This window comes from Clarias gariepinus, chromosome 1, assembly GCF_024256425.1.
Source record: "Clarias gariepinus isolate MV-2021 ecotype Netherlands chromosome 1, CGAR_prim_01v2, whole genome shotgun sequence".
In the NCBI taxonomy this organism is placed as follows: Eukaryota; Metazoa; Chordata; class Actinopteri; order Siluriformes; family Clariidae; genus Clarias; species Clarias gariepinus.
This window is the reverse complement of record NC_071100.1, coordinates 26794172-26818867: the sequence shown is the minus strand read 5'-3', so window position 1 is coordinate 26818867 and position 24696 is coordinate 26794172. Positions and strand designations below refer to the sequence as shown.

The following is a 24696-nucleotide window of genomic DNA, read 5'->3' as shown; positions in this document are numbered from 1 at the left end:
GTCAATCACTGCATGTGGTCTAATGGGGTCTGAGAGCACTTTCTGCTCCCTAACTGTGAATAAACAGAAGTTCAATAAGAAGCAATCAGATAGTGTTGCATGTCTCTGAGGAAGCATGTGATCTCCCTGGGTTGTAGCTGTCGCCTAAATGGGATGGGCAACAGCTAATATTATTAAAAAGGTTTTAATAATATTAAAAAATATTATATTACCAAAAATAAAAAAAAAATTTGGGGTACAAAAAAATATTACAAAATTAAATCAATGACAAAAAAAAGTTTTGGAAATTTCTCTGCTCTTAAATTACGCATTATCGCATACATTAATTGATCACTTGGATATTTTGTCTAAAGTAAACACACAAGGTGTGAGTGGCCTCAAAAGGCGAGGTTTGCCTGCTAAGACGGGACAGATGAAAGCTTTCAGCTGAGCTCCTTGCTGTAATCCTCTTGGGCACAGGAGAATTTAGGGCAAGTGTGATTAGTGATGGCCCTCATGCTTATCACATCCACAAGCCCACAGTACATCCTGAAAACAGACGTAGGGTCAAGATGAGGAAAAGGAAATCCAGGCACGTTGGAAGGGGAGCACAAGGAGTCTTTCCTTTCCCCACAAAGACACTCCTTAATTTGTCTGCAGTCGCTCTGTCTCTCACTCTGCCTTCACCCTTGCCCTCTCCACTACTCCCATTGAGTCCAAATCCTGCTAAATCCAGGCTCCCTGGAGAAGACGCTAACTGCCCCGACTAGCAGTAAATACAAAGGAGGCTCACACAATGTCAGAGCGCTGCGCTTTTAAAGTCTCCATAGCTGGGCTGAGGCTGCATGGGTCTAGTGCATAATGTGGAGTGAGTGGGATAGCTTTAAGTGGTCCATAGGTGCAGCAATTGGAGGAATGCTAATATGGTGTTTGGACTGAATGTCTCACTGATGGTGGCAGATAACAGTAGGGGTTTAGGGATGGCAACAAGAGAGTTCTGTTTGTGTACATGAAAGAAAAGAAGAGAGGGAGAAAATGTACCCATTTGACGAGAGTGCTTGCGAGTCTTATAAAATGACGGCGCATATTGTTGGTGTCTGAAATTGTTGATTCTGAAAGAGTATGAAAAAAGTTTAGTTCCTGCTCAAATAGATGTTCCTTCCAGGATGTCCAAGTGTGTCCAGGGTGTACCCTGCCTCATGCCCGAAGACTCTCCAGCCTCCCCAACCTTTTATACAGGATAAAACGCTATAGGCAATGAGTGATGATGAGTGAGCACTGTAGAATCTTTTATATAAACCAGTTGTTTGATTATTTATTAAAGATGCTGGAACGCTGTTACGGCCACTTTAAACTCTGACCCTACCATATGTGAAAGCAATTGGCTCCTGGCACTTGGCAGCATATAAAGTGATTTCCTTTGGCAGAGATAAAGGCGAATTAAATGGCACAATAAAAAAAAAAGACATTTTATTATATAGAAGCCTAAAAAAATTGCAAGCATAACGGTAAGATATAAAATTTGTATTTAAAAAGTTAAACTAATTCATATGCTTAAAAGCAAACCTGCTAAGGTGATGATTCCTTCCACCACCGACGTGCACAGGTGAAGTGTGAAGTGTATAAACTCTCTGAAGGTGCACTGACAGACTGACATGCAGTCCCTTAAAACCAGCCAGCTTCCAGAAGAATGATGATTGATCGAGGCAGGCAGATGCGTCCGGTTGTGTCCTATTCTGATGAGATGTTATGACACATCTTCCGTGAGGTTCGTCAAAAGAAACATCGCCTCATTCCCTCCATCTCAAGTGCAGGGTGTAAACAATAACTTTTTTTCTAAATCTTGTCTTTTTTTAGTAGTGTATTCTGTTAAAAGGGTTATACATAATCACTGGTGACACAAACTAATGAATAATGCTTTCTAAAATGTCATTTCTAGTGCTGTTTATGGTGTTAGTTCCCTTTTTATAATAAAATGCCTCCGCTAGGATAATCTCACAGCCAGACAGTTGTAAATTAATAGCACGAGTGAGTATCTGTCCATTATCTTTTGCAGCATTTCATGTCTGTTACTCAGACTACAATATCATCACATTATCGCATCATGGAACGTGTCGTGGCATATTGGAATATAAAGTGTAATAATACTGTAAATCTACAGTAGGTATAGCTGTCAGTGTAATGGAGAATTATTCAGCTTGCAAGATGACACACTTCACTTTTCATGTATGCAAGTATAAAGCAGATGGTTGCGCAAACATCCACGCACAACACCACAGTGCACTCACAGATCATCGCATCATCTCTGCTCTAAACCAAGATAAAATTCATTTATTGTTGTCCCGTAAGAGATTCCAGTGTCGGACAGTGACTGCTTTAAGTAGGCAGTAGTAGCTTAGTTTAATAAAATAACTTTATTATAATGATAGCAGTATTTGCTACTTATATTATTTGCTACTTACTTATTTGCTACTTTGAAGACACACGAACACACAGGGACATTAAGCTTAAGATGAGGGTTGAAAAAAAAAAAAAAATATATATATATATATATATATATATACACGTGTGTGTGTGTGTGTGTGTGTCTCTGTCGTGTTTAGTTAACATCTTTGTCATGCTGCACTGTATTGTGCTCCTAATGACTGATGAGAAGCCAGCTGCTAAAGAACATCCTGTTGGTGTATGTGTGAGTGTGTGTATGTGTGTACAGTAGCCACAGTACTAATAGTAGGCAGTGAAGGTCACTTTTATTTCTGTATCTTATATATGTTTCTGTTAGAATTGGAATTACTCTGTAAGTTTATAGGCTACTCTACCTCTAGTCCTGTTGTGTCTTGATCAGACAGTAGAAAGACACACACGCACTACACACACACTTTCATGGAGGGCATTCCAGGATTGGTGATGTATATCAGTTCCTCAAGTATGCCATGAGTAGTAAATGTGAATGTGTGGGTGTGCGTGTTTCTATGGTCTAAAGGAAATTTGTGTCTCAAGACACAATAGGACTAGAGGTAGCACATAAAACAAGTACAAGTAAATCCAGGTCGCTTTAACAGCAATAAAGGGTTAACGTCACCAGGAAACACCCTCATCTGCACAACAGAGATACAGAGCTCCCTAATGAGATGGATGTTTTTGTCCAGTTTGTCTTGGTGACACAATTATCTGGGGTGTGCTATCAGCTGAAGCTGCTATTTAACCACTATGTCACCCCGCTGTACTTCTTAAGACATCAGATGTGCCATCAAGTGTTTCTTCTCCTCAGGGGTGTGTGTGTGTGTGTTTATGCACAGATGCTACAAGCATTTGTACAAGTCTCACAGGCCAAATGTGGCCATTTTCAACACAATCACTCTACTGCTAAATATCATGAACAAATATGTAAAATGGCAAACGTTCAGCATGTGAAATACATGGTTTCTGAAGCACGCCACAAACAAGCAGATTTCTCCAAGTGGTCACTGTCGACAGTCACGCACAGCAAGATTTTACTACAACATTCATTTAGAGGCTTAAACTTGTGTGCATGTGAGCCATCTTAAAGTCATGACCAGCTAGCCAAACAGGCCCTGATATTTTATTACCACACTGTTTTCTAGCAAAACACACCTGCCTAAGTGGTTTCTTCACTGTCCTTTCAGGCTTATTCTAGCAGACCCAAGTAAAACTATTGGACTAGGTTTGAGCTGCATGATTAATTGCATAAAAATCTAAATCACAGTATGGATTTGTGCAATTTTTTTTATCGCAAAAGGTGGTAATTTGTTACCCGTGTGTGAAGTTGCCAATATGATAAATAAATATTGCCAAATATCCACTTAATGAAATAATTGGTGACGTTTTTTGGTGTTAGCCGGGAGAAATGTTTCAATACAAAACTGTGCATTTAGTTACACATAACCAAGAGACAAAAAGAGAGATACTGTAGATGGATGGATTGATTTTTTTTTTTAAGCAAATGATGCAGCCCTAGACAAAGTGAACTATGTATAAGCTGTTTATACAGATGAGTGAAAACAACAGTATATATAATGATTCAAATCAAAATGAAGAAAAACCAAACAGAGAGGACCAAGTGAAATAAAAAGAAAAAGGGTGTACCTTCTGCCCTCTTGCCCTATGTACACTCCTTTCCTTTCTTGCTCCTTGCTCCCTGACCCCAACATATATTGTTTTACAGAAACACACAAAGACAGGTTAATTTGTAGCTGCTGACACACCTTGTGATCCTAGACTGACTGACTAGCTCAGAGAGTGATGGCTTTCCTTATAAGTACCTTGTTGTTTTTATAGCCTCTCCCTACGAGACCTGCTGTCAGTACAGGTTATCAGAGAAACAAAGAAGCATAGAAGTGTATGTGTGCATGCACAGGGTTAGCTGACAAGTCTAATTGTAGACTATTTATTCTCTCTCTGTGGCCATGTGTTAGGGTGGCATTGGAGCGATAAACGTAAAAAGTTCAACAGAGTCGCAGAATAGCTGCTAATAGGTAGTACATCATTTTAGACAACTGGAAAACTTACACCGTGAACAATAAGGCCATGTTATAAGCTGTGTCAGAAATCACGGAATTATGCTCCTTAAGCACATACATAAATACAGTATATTTTTCTTACATTCTTCATATCTTCAAACACATTAGACTGAAAATAAGTATGGAGACGTTTCTACTGTACTATATATAGTGGTCTGGCATCTGGGGCCTGCTTTTTACTCAGGCAAATAAAAGAAACTGCATTTGTACAAAAAGTTATGTTTAAGGAGCAGTGTGCTGAGATAGACCTGTGAATATATAACCAGGAATTCATGATTGCATGCACCAGGAGCAAAAAAAACAATATTTGTCTAACTAGTTTAGCTAAGCTGTACTATATCGGTCTATATTGTAAAAGTCAAAATTAGTTTTTACAAAGTACTATTAACCATGCAGCTGTCATTCAAAAAAATAAATTACATTTAGTTGTAAATAGCGTGATGCCGACAGCAAGATGGAAAGGACTGTGACTGCAGCATACGGGGAAGGAAAGAGGTGGAGCAGCAGCCATCACACCTACTCAACCCATTTTGACACTCCTGTCACCGACTCTGCCTTGCCTGATTGGGTTTCGTTTGACACGCACGCACACACGCGCACACTCATTGTGCTACCTGTTCACGTTTACTATAAATGAGCAGAGGGACACATTACACTCACCTGTCGAGAGTTTTTATTTACAATGAACAGAAGACCGCACAGGCTAATGGTACTTTAATGAAGACCGGCAGACGTTTTGGTGTTAAAAATGCCCAAGTGGCAGTGCATGTATGCTCGCGCCTGATTGGTGTCGTCAGAGTTAAAAAAAAAAATAAAAAAAAAATGTCTGCATCTCTGTCTTTCACTTTAAAATCCAGAGCAGTTTAAATGCCTCAGAGGTGATTATGGTGTAATTGAGTTCAATCAAACACTTTTGAAGTCTCTCGCTTTAGAACAGTCAAAGAACTAATTTCACTCTTTTGCCTGGCAGAGAGAAATATGAATCCTCCCATGAATCCTGCACAAAAGCCTCTTGATACTTTTATCAAGGAATGGAGCATGTCTGAGAGCTGTGCCCGCATGAGACGTCACATTTGTGCCTCTGTTCCTTTGCCAGACTTTGATCTTTTTTTTTTCCCTTCTTCTCAAATACCCCTTGTTACTATTCTCTATTCTTTCTTGCCTCATACATCTTCTATTCAGCCTTAGTCAGCAGCATCCCTCGTTTCCACGGTAACCACAAGCCTATTGTGTTGGTTGCTGCATCCAGTTTCGGTTTATGTTCCAGAAAAAAAAAAAAAAAACACAGATCTCGAGTTGATGCCAAGAGTTAATGCATTATTTCTTTTCTGGGGCTGTGAGTAAAATGACAGGCAGTGAATGATCACCTTCCCATGAAACAGTTGTCTTTGTCAGTGTGTGTTATGTTGTAGTGCTGATTAAATCAGGAAGTTGAATTGAATTGTGAGCAATTAGGAGTAGCAGGTGGCTCTCGATGACCCATGGTGGGAGATGCTACCTATTGTAGAGTCACTGTAGCTAAATAACTGTTTGTTATATAGGTTATTTGCTGTAATGGTGCTGATTGGGGAATTGCTCCGATTTGGTGGATTACAGTGCCGAGCAGCACCTGGGCTAAACAGGAAACGGTCCTCATATTCGGATTTTAAATACCCTCAGTGACTCGTTTTTCTTCCCAACGACTTGCACAGCAACAGAGTGACTATTTGCATATTTATGGATGTCACTCAGGATTTTCTCCAGGGTTGATGGCAGACATGGTTGTATAATTTTCTTTAATTCTATGTTTAAATTCGATCACGTCCTGTCGCTCCAAAAGTGGCTAGAATTGAATTGGTGACAATTTGATCAAAAATGCTGTGCTGATTAAACTCTAACGTGCTGCCGTGTTAATTATTCCCATCCAATCTGTGATTGACAGGTTTTTGGTTTGGGGTGCATTATTCATAAATGTTGTACTCTTTCTCTTTCTAATATCAGCTCCCACAGCCCCTGCGCAGTCGGAGTCAATCAGAAAGCATTTATACAGCACACTCAACTTGCTGTGGGGCTTTATGCAGCAGCAGGCGTGTGGGGGTAGGGTGCATTTTGTAGACGGAGAGGGAAGAAGATGGCATCCGTATGAGATTCTGGCGTGATGGGGAGGAATAAAGAGCAGCATGCTGAGGAGAAGTCGGGCAAAATCAGAGAGATGATTAATACTTATTATAAAGATGTATGATGGAAGATGGCAGCAGGAAACATGTATAAGAAAAAGAAATAAGCTAAAATCCCACCGCTGTTTACTGCTGTCACACCAAGTATGTTTTATGCTTCCACCTCTCTCTCTCTCTCCCTCTCTCTCTTTCTGTCTCTTGCTTGTTTTTCATTCATGATTAATGGAGTGCGACTGAATAAATGATTAATGAGCAGAGTGGAGTAGGCTTTGGCTGCCTTTCCCTCCATGGCAGGCCAGTACTTGGGCTTAGCACTCCAGTGTCATCTCTCTGTTCCTCTGCCATCACGGACCCCTGCTCCGGACTTAGCAGTGTGTGTGTTCGCTGGAAACTGTGAGAGTTTTGGCGCTATTTGTTACAGTGCACCACCTGCTGAGTATCTCCATGTTTTAATAGGGCCCGAAAAAATTGCTCCTCCTGCTTTTCTGTATACACTCGAACCCTATTTATCTCTCGCAGTCGCATCACATGACTGATAGATTGCCGGATGGAGGAAGTCATATAATTATGTGAAGTATGGGTGGAAGATGGTGTAGCTCTAAGAGCTTAAAAACACATCGCCACACATGCATTCCTAGAGGGACAGAAATGCGTCTTGCATAAGGACATCACAGAGGACCTTTCCTCAGGAAAGACTGTTGACTGAAAGTTGAGACTAACTCCGTCTGTCCATTTCTACCCGAATCTGAAATGTCAGTCCAGGCTTAAGGGTTGGGAAAAGCAAGAAGGGTGAAAGTGTGGGTCCATTTGGCAAGCTTTTAGGAGACAGGATGGATTGATGGATGGATGTAAATAAATAAATAAATAAAAACAGAAGTGAAGTCAAAGAAAACAATCTGGGATTGAAATTGACATGAAAAGATCCTTCAATGTGTCAGTGCAGTTTAATATCAGGATTAATATCCAAACAAGATTCTAACGACACAGTTGAAATGGATCATTATTTTAACTAATACTGTAGGAACTGTAGGAAGTCTATGGCATACGAATACACATTCCATAGTAAATACCTTGCATTTCTATTAATAAGTCACACACGGTGCATTAGTCCTTTTAAGGGGTTTTTTTTGTCCTGTTTTTCGTAGTGTGTGCATTCAACAAGGTTTACAACTTTAACAAAAAACATTCCCTATACTACTTATACTAATTATAAGCTTTCAAAAAAACATTTTTTTTTATTTTTTTTTTTTGCCTTTGGGAATCTGGAACATTGCCAAAAAAATAAAGGTCATTTAAAACCTTATAATACAAGGTTGCGTAATGGCAGATGTTTTCATTAAAATGTGCCAACATAACAAGAATTCAAAACTATGACTCTTTTAGATAACTTTATAGTTTTGAGACAGGTACGTGAAAAATGACATGGTATTAGCATTGGATTAGTTAATTAGAGGGATAGCTGACTCATTGTCATACAATTACCACAGGAGAAACATGTTTCTAGCAAATTATTACAATTATATGAAGCTTTTTTTTTTTTTTTTTTTTTTACAACCCCAGTAGATTGCATTACATTTATACATGTAAGAACTAGTAGCAGTGCAATTAGTAATCATTTATCTAATTGATAAATGTAAGTCATGATGTTATGCCTTTTTGTAAATATAAAGCAAAACTATGCACCTGTACTTGGCATTATAATGGCTCTTTTAATCAACCTGCAGTATCTTATTGTTAAATGATTTCATTTTCTTTGTCCTCCTGAATATGATTTTCAACGGAGCATGTAGGAAAAGAGACTAAACATGGCAGGTAGCAACAGTCAACTGTTTTTTTGTTTTTTCCCCCTCAACATGAGGCGACATCTGCATAGAAAATCATGGACACATGTCACTAAACATGTGCACTAAAATTATCAGATGACTGCTGTTCTGTGAAAAAAAGGGTAATTTGGTCTGTAATTTTCTCAGGAGGATGGAAAAAAAACACCGACATGGCTCATCTGGACAGAAGTAATGTAATGAAAGCACCTGTTAAATAGCAGATTTCCTCAGTACTGAATGTAAATTTAAAGTCATCCAGACACGGCTCAAGTCTTATCAAAGCTGTTAGGGTCAATGTGAGCATTAAAAGAAAAATCTTTGCTGGCGATGTCCATTATCTAAGAAAGGAGTGAGCTTTGAATAATCAGGTTTTCTGTTATTTCCTCTGTATAGTCACTTGAGGGAAGAATGTTGAGTTCATCTGTAGAGGTAATAACATGCAGATGCGACCTTTTAAAAAATGCTAGAATGTTTTTTGGAGTGCACCCCCTACTAGCCCAGGGAACCCAAGTCATGTAACCGTGTTATGAAAAGTCAGGACGATTATATACTGTAGTAGGCTTTGCTGTTCCTAGTGTTCAGGGAGAGCGCTGTGTTTGTATAACCATTACTCATCACTGCTGGCAAATATTGACAGATACATTGTCATATCCTTGTGTGTGTATGTTTGTGTGCGCTAGAGTCACTCTATGGTACTAAGTAGGGGTGTTTGACACATCAAACTCAGTATGAACTCGTGTACTGATAACAGCAACAAGAGGATAGTATTATTGCATGATGTTCTTATTAATTAAATGAATTTTATCATGTCCTTGCTTAAAGGTACATGTGCATATGTGGTGAAGAAAGGAGTGCAATGGCATACGTTGTGGATTGACAGATTGTTGCACACACATGTACACAGCTGGCCTTTTTACAAGCAGCTTAGACACAGAGCTGCTTTTGCTAGAAAGAATGTTAGAGTGGGAGACAAGAAGAAATTTCAACAAGTTAGGGAAAAGAATAAATAAAAAGGATCGATAAAATAAAGTAGGGACATGAGACAGGAACCGTATTTGTCCGTGTTCATTATAGTGTGATAGGGAACTCCCTTGTACACAGACTCCTAATTCCTGTTAGCCTGTGGGTGATGGGGTTGGAGCACATGGCTGAGCCTCCGATGGATCCTCCTCCTCGTGACCCCTCGTGAGATCAAGCGGACCTAGACAGCGAGAACACGAGAACGATAACTAATCTGGCACTATGTTTCTGCATTAATCACACCGACCACACTTTGTAAGCAAGATATCTACTTTCCGTCCTGCTAAAACAAACAGACAAAAGACGGCTTTATCCCGAAATGACAAGCATATTTATTTTCTCCATGTTTTTTCGTCATGCTCACCCCACCAATAAATAAATAAGCAAGATCTCACCTTGTGCTCTCTCTCTTTTTTTAATCTTTTCTCACACTTACTGTAACATTGTGTTTGCTTTTAAAAAAAAAACATCCATGGGAATAAAATGCTCAGCCTTGTGTAGCATTTGAAATTTCCCTTAAGACGGTAGTGTGTGTTTGCAGATGTCTAAAGATAGTTGCCGGCTGTGAATTGCTCTGTTGACTTTCAGTACTTTCTACAGATTCCTCTGTGGAGCTCCAACGTAATTTAAGGCGCAACCTCAATAATGTATTAAAAAAAAAAAAAAACAGGACATTTCCTAACCACACACAAACAATTCTACATGAACATTAGGAAATCTAGCTTGCAAATCAAAAACATCTGAACACAATTATTAATTTTAATGATTTCATCACATATACCTGTTATGTTGCTAAATCCTCTGGCCTGAGAGTTCCCCACTTTATGAGGCTTTGAGAGGCTGAGCTCACACTTCAATCTGAAAATATCATCAAAAGTCTAAAGAATTAAGAATCTCTCCATCTCGCTTTTATTTTTAAGAACGTTTCTACATACAATAACAGAAATTATTAACATGCTGTTAATAATTGGGCAAAATGGAATTAATAATTGCATCAATAAATAAATGCACTATTGTTTTCTCGAATTTGAAACATTTTTGGCGATGAGAGAAATGTTAACTTCACAAGGACTGTTCGTATCGATCGAGTCACTGTTGCATATCTTTCTAAACTGATTAAAGTGTTATGTGTTTTTAATGGAAGTGCACTGATTAGCAAAGTTCTTTCATTAGGCTGGCTCACTACAATGCAGCTCCAATTTAAACACTGTTAATTATTCACACTATCAACACTTTCTCTAATGTATTCACAATATAAACACTTGTGCTGATACCGTAGGTCTCTACAGAATTACGTATCACTGGATAAATGAGTGTGTAACTATTGTTCTTGTTGTATATGTAGTCCGTAGGTGTGTATGTCATCGTTGTAGGTAGGGGATTAGGCCTTATGGTTGAAGTCAAACACATAATAATGTGTGTTTGTTTAAGTTAGGTTTGGAGCAGTCATTATAGGATTGCCATGAAATATTATTCCATTCATCCATCTCTCTCTCTCTCTCTTTTACTGTCTCAGTGGCAAGCTTCATGGTGACCCAGTGGGAATTGGACGACGTGGCCAACATCAGCACTTTCCTATTGGACCGGGAGTCTGGAATACTCTACCTGGGGGCACGAGACATGATTGTTGCCGTGGATACTACCAACAAATTAAAGTCTCCTAAGGTGAATTTTATTTTGCCTGTTGGATTGTATGACATTAGGGATGTGGCTAAAAGAGCAACTGTGAAATCTGCCGCGCAAATAACACAGGAAATTAGGCAAAGATCATTTCCAGAGTGCTTATTTATTTATAACATTAGGATTTTTTTTTTTTTTTTTCATTTGAAGTGGATTGAACATTTTATTCTATTTTTGTTCCAGGTGTTGACATGCAGGTGCAAAATGATTTGATTCTCAGTAAAGAACATTATACATGGTTGTGTTTCCAAATAGTCATCAGAGCAGGAATACTGTGAAAAAGAGATTAGTAATCTGATGAAGGCAAATTGTTTTTCATTAAAAAAAACAAACAAACTGCGTGCTTGTTCCTACCAATGACCTCATCTCTTCTTTCTGGTCCATTTCACTAACCAAATTACACCCCTACCTCCATCAACCACCCCTGATTTTCCCCCATTATGGTGTGTGTGTGTGTGTGTGTGTGTGTGTGCACATGCAAGCATAACCACAGCTCTTGTTTTATTAAAGTCTGGTATCTCTATGGCTCAGCTCAGGATGCGCTTGTTGCCTTGTGGCAGCATGACTCGCTCAGATATCATGTTCCATTAAGTATCATATGGCAGATTTAACAGTGCCATTATAGGCAAGTCACCACAAAGGCTGCTTTACTGTTTTATGTTTTGCACATAAGCCAGTAAGTTAGAGTTTGTCCTTCAGGAAAAAAAAAAAAAAAACAGTCAAGAGGAAGAGCAGCTTGACTGGTGAGTCTAAGAAATGATGTAATGCATTAGAGCTGCTTTGCAATGTAAATGTTTATTTATTTATTTCTTTTTTAAATCCCAATGTTTTAGTCCAAATGATTTGCTTCTCAAGTGGATACACATATTGCAGACGGCTATGTTTGCCCATTGGATACAGTACATGTATCTGCTTACATTATCCAAGAAGGTTTTAAAGTTGTAATTGATGGACACAATCACAGACTGGTATTGAGTACTGTACAGATAAACGTATGAGCAATTTAGATTTGTATCTCTGCATTTAAGATTTTATGTATGTGATGGATAAATGAATAATGTAATGCGCTCAGCCTACTCCTGTTTAATTATATTAATGCATTCATAAGCCCAAAAAAGCATTTGCATATTCATGGATGGCAGTGTCTCGTTTTGCTGCAAAATAGGACAATTATCATGTATTAGACAACGAGCCCAGTTTAAAAGCAATAAATTCCACGTCTTTCTCTCTCAATCAATAGATTGTATGGAATGTTCCAGAAGAGAAAAGCAAATCCTGTGTGACGAAAGGAAAGACTGAGGTGAGTGTATATGTATGTGTGTTTCTGTGTGTGTGTGTGTCAGTACTCTTTGTAATCCTTTAGGACACTCAAGAGCATATAAGTTGGAGTGTACTTACTTATGTGTGTGTACTTAAGTGTGTATCCACCATATCATTTTTCATCCAAAATGTAATTCCATTGTAAATAAATAAATAAATAAATGTATCCCGGCTATATTAAAATAGATAATTTACCTGCTGTTATTAAGAAAGGATAATTAGATGGCTTGAAACTACCCTCCCTCTCACACACACACACACATACACACACACACACACATTTGGGAAAGTTTCACATGGGGCCAGCATGTGTGTGAGGGAGTTAATTAGGCCACTTAGTGGCTCCATGTCTTACCGCACCATGCTGTTCCATGGTGATGTTGGGGGGGGGCTGCAAATGACTGACAGTTGGGAAGAGACTCAGAGGGTGGCGATCAAAGGGTCTGATTAAGCAAACAAAAGGCATATAAGGCACAGAAAGGAGACCGAGAGAGACACAGAAAGAGAGAGACACAGAGAGAGAGAGAGAGACATGCTGTTCATTTGAATGACACACGCACACCTCATTCAAATCACATTAAAATCAGGAACTGCTCTACCCTGATTGGTTTCTCATTTCAAACATTTACAGTAGTTTAGCACTACTACCATCATCTCCATGTTGGGTTTGTTCACTTGGCTACTTACACCTGATCCTCTGCACTTGGAATGAAATGAAATGAAAAACTATCTCAGGTTAGTGATTACAAACAGCCCCTGCCAGGGCCACCACCCTCAGGGGAACTGAGTTTAGGAATGGTGAGTAAACACTGCACCGTTCCAGTGATGGTGATCTTCTTCTTTGGTTTTAAGAGTTCAAACACATTGTAGAGGTGAACTGTGCTGGAAATGGATACATATTGGATGAAAAAGCATGTTTTAGCCAATCAGTATCTTGATAAAGCAGAATTATTTTATTCAGTAATGGGAATTTCCACTCTATTAATATGTATTTATGCTTTTTTACTTGTACATACTGTAATATGTAAGACATTATAAGATGATACATAAATATTCTTTTGTATACAGTATTTGTAATTTCTAATATTTTCACAACTTTAAGTATATCAATACACTGCCTCTTAGCAGGTGTGTTTTGTTAATGGGATTAAAGATCTTGCCATGTAATGCTATGCATATCGATGTTGTTATGCTGTGTACACTCATCATCCACTTTACTAGGAACACACTTTTATGCAGGTATCTAATCAGCCATTTATGTGGCGCCAGCAGCGCAAGGCAGAACATCATGCAGATGCAGGTCAAAAGCTTCAAATAATGTTCAGGTGAAAAATATAATGAAGAAAAAGCGCGATCTGTGCGACACTAACCGTAGCATGGATATTGGACCAGATGGGCTGGTTTGAGTATTTCAGAGCCATCGGAGGAAAATGACAAGCTGCCATGAGAAAAATGATTCAGAAGAAAACGATTCAAGCTGCCATGAAAGATACAGTAATTCATGTAATCGCGTTTTACAACTGTGGTTAGAAGCGAAACAAAACCTCAAAGCTTGCAGTGGAAAGGCTTCAGCACGCAGCCAAGAACAAGAATCTGAGGCTATAATGGGCCAGACTTATCGAAACTGCACAGTTTAAGATCATGAAGCAAATCAGCTTTTTTTTTTTTTTTTTTTTTAATACACTTTAACTGTAAAACTTCTGTCAGCTCAAGCTAGTTTGCTCATTGTCCTCTGGTAATCTAGTGTCCTCTGGTGTTCCTTTACTCACTATTATTATTTTTGGTAAACTCTAAAGACAATTTTGTTGATGCTTGGAGATCAGTAGTTTCTCAAAAACTCAATACTCATGCTTGGTCGCATCTTCTGATACCAGCAAGCAGGCCATAGTTAAGGCACATTCTGTGTACAATTGTATCTCCTGTTTCTGCACGATTAAATGCATTGTGCTGCTGCCACATGAGTGGATGATTTGATAACTACATACATGATGCTGTGTGCAGGTGTTCTTGTTAAAGTGACTGGTGAGTGTATGTGCTTGGTGTTAATTCTATTTCTTGTTCTTTCATTTATTACATGTAATGCATTTGATGTAATTATGTTTTGTTCCTGTATAAATATAAATTCTTTATAAACTGTAATCCATTTTACTCCTCGGCAATTGTAGTCTGTTGCTCAGACTGTGCTCTGCTGTCCCCACCAGGCCGACTGCAATAATTACATCCGCCTCCTGGAGTTCCTGGGAGATGGACGCATTTATGCCTGTGGCACATACGCCTTCGACCCCCAGTGTGCCTTTGTGGTAAGTGTGTGTTTGCGTGCTAGTGTGTTTGTGCGCATGTTCATCTGTCCACAAATAAATTTACTGGCATGCCCCCACACATTAACATTAGATGACAGACATCACCATGCATGACAAACACAAAAGGTGCACATCGGCAATGACACGCTGATATGACCGTCGTACAGATATATTAACAGCTTGTTTATGATGGAAGAATGTGAAAGTGTGGTAGCAGAAGGACTAAGTTGTTTTCAACCCGATCACCATTTCACACTCTTCAGTGCTCAGATGTGGTTTCCTCTATACAATCTATTTTTATGTCTCATTCAGAATATCTCAACCTTTTCACTGGAAAAATTAGAGGATGGCAAGGAGAAGATGGAGACTGGAAAAGGGAAATGCCCTTTTGAGCCCAGCCAACACTATACTGCAGTCATGGCAGGTATGAAAAACACACGTTAGATGATGAGGTGAGAGCTACATTACTGCGCAAGAGTCTTGAATCAACCTCTCATTTCTTCATATTCAATAAAATATTAATTATATAGATTGAATTAAAGATAAAATATATAGCAAACTATATCTTTAGTTATATCCTGAGGATATAGTTAATCATCAACATCGTCAATCATCAAGTTTCATCAACATCAGTATACTAAGCACTGGCCTGATCATCTGTCATTACCGTCATCTATTTCTCACTGGTTTATGCCTTAAGTTAGGCAGGTTTTTTTTTCATGTTTAAATGATTCATAGGTCACTGTGGGGCTTAAGAAACAAAAGCATTCCTCTCACACAGGTACAAGAACTGGATGGAAAATGAGAGCCAAAAAAAGTCTTTCAGGAAAGCTTGAGAACTATTTATTAAGACTGCATTAAAATACAAAACTGTCTGGCTCATATGAAGAAATGAGGAATGCTCAAGACTTTTCCACAGTACTGTATACCAGTATAAAAATGAATAAGACAATTTATTGCTTTTTTGTATTTTATAATACCTTAGTATTTGAATCATAGAAAATATATGTTTATTTCAGCAACCCAAACTGGCAGTTTTGTTCCCTGTTATTTTTGCATCCCTTGTTAAGTTCCCTTTTGTTGTTCTTTCTCTCTCTCTCTCTCTCTCTCTCTCTCTCTCTCTCTCTCTCTCAGGGGGAATCCTGTATACTGCTACTACAAGTAACTTCCTAGGAACTCTCTTTGATATCTCCAGAGTAACAGGCATTGAGCAAGAGCGCATCCGGACTGAACGGTCCATTAACTGGCTTAGTGGTGAGACTCACACACTCACAGCATGCATATACTGTATACATACTTGTGTTCAAGCTTTACATTTGGAAACCTAATAGTAATCTTTAGGGGTTTAACCATGAGAAGCTCGTAGCTAAAGAGACCTTCGGTCATTATGGCCTCAAGCAACCTGTCAGCTGCAACTGTTGCCTCCAGCATGGTGGCGGGAAAAAAGCAGAAAAAGTGCAAAATTGCTGAACCATCCCTGTGGATAAATAAACTCAGAAAAACCTTCTGCATTATTGATAATATAGGCTGAATGTTGTTTGCTGCTTATGTTTATTCAGCATATGAAAAACAAAAAACATAAGGTCAGGAGTTCTACCACCCTAATTTTTTTTTTTTACATAATGATGAGGTAATGATTAAATCCATAAGCTAAAACGCATCACTTTTCCTATCAATTTTACATGCATAATGAACTTATGATGAAGTCAAGAAAAATATGAGAGCTTAGTTGTAGTATTAAAATAACATTTGAACACAGCAGGATGCTTCTTACATTAGTACAAGAACAGAATTATGCTGCTATGAGCAAGGGTTGTTGTTTATCTGGATTTTTTTTCTTTTAATTTAAAGATTTCATATATCAATATTTCTTTAAAAGGTTAGGACAGGTATCAGAGCTTTCTCAAAGTGGGTGCCCCTCAGAAATGTATTCATTTTACCTCCAATTTTTTTTTATTTCACTCCTCTTCCAAATGTATCATTTTTATTGTTGGTTTTTTGGCTGCTCCCAGTAAGGGGTCACCACGAAGGACTATCTTGGCACAGGTTTTACACCGGATGCCATACCTGACGCAGCCCTCCCATTTTATCTGGGCTTGGGACCAGCACTGTATCCAGTGGCTGGAGGTTTGGGCACCGACAGGGAATTGAACCCAGGCCTTCCACATGGCAGGCGAAACACCTGGGAGGGAGGGATCTTTTTCTATAAGATCACAATTGGGGAAAATCGTATTGGCTTATTTAAGCTCTGACTAAAAAATAAATTCTGCATAATACTTTGCATTCAGAATGTAAGGGTAGCACAGGTGGAAATTGATGTCTAGTATAGTTCCTGTACCTGTTCCAAATCCAGCCTTTCTTTGAGTTAATTGAAAACCAAGGCACATTTAAAAGTTTAGCATCTAACTTTTTCCACAGGTTTGTAATAATTGATTATTTTGCCTGGTGTTCCCTGCCTCAGACCCAGCGTTAGCAGCTCTGGTGTATCTGACCAGAATAAAGTAGTTGCTGAAGATGAATGAACTTTACAGTTGCTGTTTAGTATAACACACTTGTTTAATCTGGTGCAGATCCCGAGTTCATCAGCTCAGCCTTCATCCAAGAGGATCAAAAGAACAACCCGACAGGAGAAGATGACAAGATCTATTTCTTCTTTACTGAGGTGGCCAAAGAATATGACCTCTACACCAAGGTCAAAGTGCCCAGGGTGGCTCGAGTGTGTAAGGTAAGAGACAGAAATAGATAAGATTTCTCTTGCACAGACTCAAGTTCTCCGTACTTTTCAGTTAGTCGTGTCTACATTCTAACGTCATGCTTTTTCTCAGTCTGATGTCGGAGGCATGAAGACCTTACAGAGACGCTGGACAACATTCCTTAAGGCTCAGTTGGTGTGTGAGGATCGAGGGAGTCGCCAGCGCTTTAACATTCTGACTGATGTCTTTACCAAACAGCACACGCCAGGAGACCCCAGCAGCACACACTTCTATGGTATCTTCACCTCGCAATGGTAAGTGCGGATCAAATCCCATTACAAGTTTAATCTAAACCATATTCTGATATTCTAGATACTGAGTACTACTAGAAATACATACAAAAAAAAAAAAACAGTTTTTACATTTACACTGTGTATACATTGTTATACATTCTAATATATATGTTTTTAAATTATTGTACTTAGCATAACTTATGTACATTTTTATTGTATTTGATGAATTGTGGCTAGAGCTCTGTATTTTTGTATTGTGTAAACCATCATCATCGTTATTATTAATATTAGAAATAGTAACTACCTCATGGCACATTTTAATTTGAACCTCTGCACTTTCTTTCAAAATAGCTAGGTGCCTTGTTTAAAACTTTTTTTTTTAAATAGTCACCCCATCCCGAGGGATATTTTTGCACCTCACACTGTGCTGTTTTACTTTATTGATGGTTATGTGTGAATGTTTTGGGTCTTGACCCTTACTGCAATCCTGTAGTATCAGTAGCCTGTGTCAGTCTATCAAATCTAAATCTAACTGCACTTATCAATCTGATGAGATAAAACTGTGTGTGTGTGTGTAGGGAGAGGGAGGAAATGTCTGCAGTGTGTGTATACAGTCTGGAGGACATCACTAAGGTGATGGATGGCCCCTTTAAAGAGCTGAAAAAGACTTGTGAGAACTGGATGAACCCAGAGCCAGTGCCTACACCCAGACCAGGCCAGGTACATAACAACCGTCACGCTAATCTATATTTAATGTTTGCTTAATTTAGATACATAAACTGTGATCCTTGTCCTATATAATCATGTGTGTTTAATTACTGAGCACTTTACATTATCCTGATACCCAGGGTGTGCAACATTACCTCCTCTAATACTTTGTGTATATATTTTTTAAAACAACTTAACATGTTTTCATTCTCGCGCTCTTTCCGGCCACAGTGTCTAAACAGCGCTCTTAAAGCAGAGGGCTACGACTCGTCCCTGAAGCTGCCTGATAAAGTGCTGACGTTCATGCGGGACCACCCTCTCATGGAGAACAGTGTAGTGTCAGCACCCCTACTCGTCAGGAGTGGAGTTACATACACCAAACTGGCTGTAACGCTGACCTCCGTCTCCAATGGCAACCGCAAACTTAATGCTACTGTTCTGCATCTTGGGACAGGTAACAAAAAAAAAGAAAAAAGGAAAGTGTATGATTGTGTGTGCATGATACGATGAAATAGATTTTATATATTATACTTTGTTCTGGTATAGATCATGGAGAGCTTCACAGAATTGCAGTAGTGGGCCCGAATGCAACACTTCTGCAAGAACTCCCTCTTTTTCCAGCCTCAGAGCCCATCAACAACATCCTTCTATACAAGGTACACACACACGCACACCTGGATAGAAAGAGAGTCACTGAACATGCTGCTGTTTCTATAAAACATCTGAGAAAACTATTCAATTCTGTCCCAGTTAGATTAGTTATTTGATTAGTACCTGAACCTATTACCTTTTTCTCAGGACGAGGCTTTAGTCGGTTCTCCTTACTCTCTGGTGAAGTTGCGTACAGAAGGCTGCTCTCTCTACACTACCTGTGAAGTGTGCGCGCGTGCACGGTCACTCGGCTGTGTTTGGAGACAGAAGGAGGCTGCCTGCGGCCTGGCCATTACAGAGTGAGTCACAAACGCACTCATGAGCAATACACACTTGTATTACATGCCCTTTCTTAATTACTTAATGTCTTTATAATTGCTCTTCCAGACTTGGTGAAGATTCAATCAGTCGGTGTGGAAGAAGTGAAGGTAAGAATCTGTTCTTCTTGTTAATCAGAACACCTGATTTGTTTGTTTCATTTTTAAACCACTGTTTATTTTTCCCTATATAATAGTGATGAAATGATGCCGCCTCGATTTAATGCTGTTTTTTTTTTTATTATTTAATATGTTTTGGACTTTATCCTTAGCTTATTTTTTACTTATTTAAAAATATACATTTTTATAATATTATATAATTAACTGCTGACATATTTTATTCTAGCTGTCAAATACTAATTTAAAATTTTCATTTTTATAGCCACAATAAAATATTATTTCATGTTTTTTTATATATAATTATTGCACCTACGCCCCTCTTCGCAGATAGTTGCTCTCCTGAGATAAAAGAACTGCATGTTGCAGAGGGGCTGCATGTGATGCTGCCCTGCGTTCAGGTCTCGCCTCGTCCCTGCCACTGGCAGCACCCACCCCAAAGACATACGCGACGACACCTCTCTGACCTGGAGGTACGGGTCACTTCGGAAAGCAACGGCACCTATGTGTGTTTCTGCGAGGAAGCCGGGCGAGAGCAGCCAGACTGTCCCAGGGCTGCATACAGAATCCTCCTCCAGGAGTCGAGTGCCACTTTGAGCATCAAGCAAGCATCCAGCCGTCAATTCATGGTCGGGTACATAATGTTCTTGTTTATCGGCGCTTTACTCGGCAGCTTGCTTATGTGTTTACTTCACCGGCGTTTCAAGAGAGGAGGAAGCGGTCATTCTTCATCCACCTCAGAAAAAGGGCGGGACCTGTTGCCCTCTTCGGACACACCCCAGTCACCCAGCAGCGCTAGTATGTTCTCTGATGCGCCTCCTTTTACAGAGAAAAGGAACGGGACACTGAATGGACACGGAGGACATATTCCTGAGCGAAAGTGTGGATATATTTTTGCCAATTCAAGTGGACACAAGCTGCATGATACATCAGTCCACCTTGGGGAAGAATTTCCTGGCCGGGAGAGGGCGGGGCCAGAAGGAGAAGAGGAGGGACTAGGGGATGGACTCAGTGAACTAGGGGATGGACTAGGAGGACTGGAGGAGGAACTTGCTAAGTTGCATGTGCTAAGAGGAGCGCCTTTAGCGCAGTGTGAAGAAAGCTCCATCTGAGGACACCTAGCACAGAACTGTACGCATAAACACATGTACGTCCTTCTCACTACCTATACATTCATGTGGTAGGTTGTAGCAAATCTGGAAAAGCAAACACAAGGAGGTGTGTGAAGGCAAATGTAAAGGCCTTCAATGACAAACACACATACACACACCCAATACGAATTTTTCGTTATCGGGAGCTAGTCTCATGCTTGTATGGAGCATAGGGTGTTCATAAGTGTATGAATGTTTTATTGACCTGAGTGTTAGAAGCAAGCTTTGGTTAACTGCTCTCACCACTGTGTTTCGCCTCCTTCAACACAATCACACACTCCCTGTACTGAATGTGGCATGTGTGCATGCTTAACCTCTTGCTGAGCTATTTTAGCCCAGGACTGAACAATCCAAATCCGTCTTGGACTCTCACGAATTGAGAAGTCAAACCAAACTATATTTGACTATTTAACACCAAAAGATCCATCAGCTTTAAGGAAAGTTTCTCACACCTTTAAGATCACACACTCTTATTGTTCAGTAGGAAGTCCAGTTTTCAGGGGTGGGATGGAGAACACAACCATGTCTGCACATCTGCCACCTGCCCACATGAGATCTCAGACGTGCCGCAAATCCACTGTGCTGAATGCAGGGGTATCATGAATATGATCATATAAGAGTGACAGGTGAAATCTAACAGCCTATAACTAAAATTTAATATATATATATTAATTTATACCTAAAATAATAAAATAAACTGATGACATTCAGAGGAAAATTACCTTACTGCCGAATGTTTTAGTTTCCTTATTGAAGTCGTCTTCTGGGATGAAACTTTATAATCACCAAAGTAAAGCAGGGAAAAAAAATCCAGGAGAAAAGTTTTTGTCCAAACTCAGTGAGGATAGAGGTTGTGTTTGTACCAAGAAAGTGGAGCTAAACTTCTAACTTAACTGGTTTGGTATTCATAACGATGTCTATAACAAATATTGTACATGTTTGTGAATACGTAAAGATCTCGCTGTTGATTTTGTAGTGGCATTTAATCCTTACTACCATTGTGACAGTCTGAATTGTTGTCTGGATTGTTTTTTTTGTTGTTTTTTTTAGGTTTGTCACTGCCATTTGACTTCCTGTGACCTCCCCCTTCAGTTTAGTATTGTTTTTGTTGTGGTTAGCGTGACGGTTTTGTGTAATGGAAATGTAACACTCAGGAGACCAAGTGTGCAGCTGTGTACAGCAGGGGTCTCTGTATGTGTTTCATTTTAAAAACATGGTCTACCATCAGCACTTCGTAGCATGATAATCACAGGTACATATTTAAGATATTATTAAAAAATGAAGTACTATTTCCATTCCACACTTTACTCATCTCTTAAAATCAATATTATAGAGTGAACTAATATTCCTGAGTGTTACGTTTCCTGTTTTTGCTTCTGAATAAAACCATGTCAATTAATGTACAGATGTTATATTGAGGTTTTATTTTTATAATTTATATAATAAATATAAATGTAAATTTGTTTTCAACAAAGATGTTTGTGTGAGCATGATTGTATGAAAGAATTGTGCTTTGATTTTTTTTTTTTAATAAAATAACCCTGATGGAATCTGATGTCACTTTATTAAACCATTAAATAATATACATATTAATAAATTTATTATAGTAATAAAATATTTTTTTACAAACGGTCATGACATGTTAGGACATACAGACTGGTACAAAGAAAGAAACAATCTATCACATTAAAATTATACTTAAATCATATGATGTTAGCAATTTGCCTGTTACTGACTCTTGACCTCTTAGAAGCAGCGTTAGAGGTTTGGTCAAACTGACTACGTCCTAAGTATTTGAAGTAAAATATTAGCATTTGGAGTAGAGTTTTATAGAAATATTGTGTTCTACATAATTAAGTTCTCCATCATTAATCATTACCTGGAAATTAGCTTGTGTTTAAGGTGCAGAGCAAGGGGAAGTTATATAACACAGCCGTGTGATTCATGTCCAACTGCTGAAACATAGCACAGGTGAAACAACATTGGTATTATTGTTTAGTTTGTAGCCTGGTTGTGTGTTCATTTTTTTTTTTTTTTGTGGAAATATTTGGGAGTAGTCCTGTAATTACAAAACAAAACCTCCATGTTGTTGCACCTGTGTCTCAGTGAATACCACAAATTCTTCCAGCCAAATGTGATGAATGTAAACCCACAAAAAAAAAAAAAAAAAAAAAAAAATCACCATTTCAGAACAATCAAATCAACTGCATCAACTTACTGGAGCTGGTTTAAGAACCCTTTAACAGATTATCAAAACCTGGAAGGATGGTGCTAAACTATCAACATGTCAACTGTGAAATAAATTTTCACACACGCACAATGTGATGAGAACTCATGAAGAAACGAATGGGACTAAACAGCTGTGTGGCCATCAGTGAGACTAATTAGAAAATATGCTTCAATTAGCTAGTCAGCAGGGCTAAAAAAAAAATAAAAGCTCATGTGGTCTGATGAGTCCAGATCCTAATTCAGAGTGATATGAGTGTGGGGGGAAGAAGGGAAACGATTAATTGATGCACCCATCATGCATACTGTCCGCTTTACAAGCCTGGAGATAGCTGCAGAGGCTTGTAAAGCGGACAGTATGCATGATGGGTGCATCAATTAATCGTTGATCAGGTTTACACAATTTTATGTTTTAATAAAATTAAGTCAGCTGATGACCTGACTGTACTCTGTACTACTGTAAATGACCAGGTTATTACATATGTGGAGTTTTTCTTTCTTGATGGCCTGGGCCATCCTCCAGCATTCAAATTGTGAAGGAGTGGTTCTGGGAGCACAAGAATCATTTTCACACATGAACTGGCCACCACATTGTGTGTGCTATAATAAAAGCTTTAGGCGATTACAAATAGTAAAATCCTAGACCATCAAGGTGGGACTTTAACAAAATATTTGTTTAGCACAGTAAATTACTAAGTCTTCTATACGTCTTTATTTTGAATACAGGGTTACGGGGGCCTGCAGACTTAGGGCACAAGGCGGAGTACACACTTGACAGAATACCAATCCACTGGATTGTAGTTAACCTAATCTGCATGTCTTCAGACAGAGGAAACCAGACTACTTAGAGGAAAACCGCCACAGAGAATACGGGGGAACATTCAAACATATGTCTTATAGGTCTCAATCAAGTACAGTAATGGTGTAGTTGGGCTTTCAGCAGCTCTTCTTGAATCTGATGTGTTTCTGGGCTACAAATAATATCACTTTGAGAGTAATTAGGAAAAAAAATACTATTTACAAAGGATAGAACTATATATTAAATCTGAAAGCTAGAAATTAAGGAAACGACATGACAGAAACAAGACATTACTTCTGTATTTTCTCACTTAATCTGGATGTGTCTGATAGTGTATTATTGTCAGTGAATCTGAAAATTTTGCATGGTACTAGCTAACAAGAGACTGCCATCAACTGGCGTCCTTTCACTAATGTCCCATGTTGGCTCACTTATCAAATGGGCCTTTCCCACGCCTTTAAAAGGTCTCAATCAGGAATTAGAACTAGACTTGTCAGGAAGGTATGAACTTGTTAAATGTTATTATGCTTTTAAAAACTAGCTTCAGAATTTAAACGCTTATGGTGTTATTAAAGCAAAAAATATATATATTGTACCTAAACACTTTTGTGTATTCTCATGCATTTACTTTGTTATAATTTTCTTTTTTTATGAAAATGGAAAGTGGATGTTTACTAGCAGATATATTTCCTGTCTCATATTGCTTAAGCTAATTGTTAAGCGAGACTAACAGATCTACGTACAGGTATATATATATATATATATATATATATATATATATATATATATATATACACACACACACACACACACACACACACAGGTCCTTCTTAAAAAATTAGCATATTGTGATAAAGTTCATTATTTTCTGTAATGTACTGATAAACATTAGACTTTTATATATTTCAGATTCATTAAACAC

At 38.6% G+C, this 24696-nt stretch overlaps 1 protein-coding gene across 1 annotated transcript in view; it reads left to right on the top strand.

The window, feature by feature from the left end:
- Positions 1-22279, top strand: part of sema4f (sema domain, immunoglobulin domain (Ig), transmembrane domain (TM) and short cytoplasmic domain, (semaphorin) 4F) — a 61419-nt gene extending 39140 nt beyond the window's left edge. Inside the window, exons 2-14 of the mRNA XM_053501243.1 lie at positions 11036-11184; positions 12440-12499; positions 14721-14819; positions 15132-15243; positions 15954-16073; positions 17390-17544; positions 17645-17826; positions 18384-18525; positions 18745-18967; positions 19060-19169; positions 19312-19463; positions 19552-19592; positions 19929-22279. Coding sequence (XP_053357218.1) covers positions 11036-11184; positions 12440-12499; positions 14721-14819; positions 15132-15243; positions 15954-16073; positions 17390-17544; positions 17645-17826; positions 18384-18525; positions 18745-18967; positions 19060-19169; positions 19312-19463; positions 19552-19592; positions 19929-20710 — 2327 coding nt within the window. The 3' untranslated portion in view covers positions 20711-22279. The remainder of the gene's footprint in view (positions 1-11035; positions 11185-12439; positions 12500-14720; positions 14820-15131; positions 15244-15953; positions 16074-17389; positions 17545-17644; positions 17827-18383; positions 18526-18744; positions 18968-19059; positions 19170-19311; positions 19464-19551; positions 19593-19928) is intronic.
- Positions 22280-24696: the final 2417 nt, after the last annotated feature.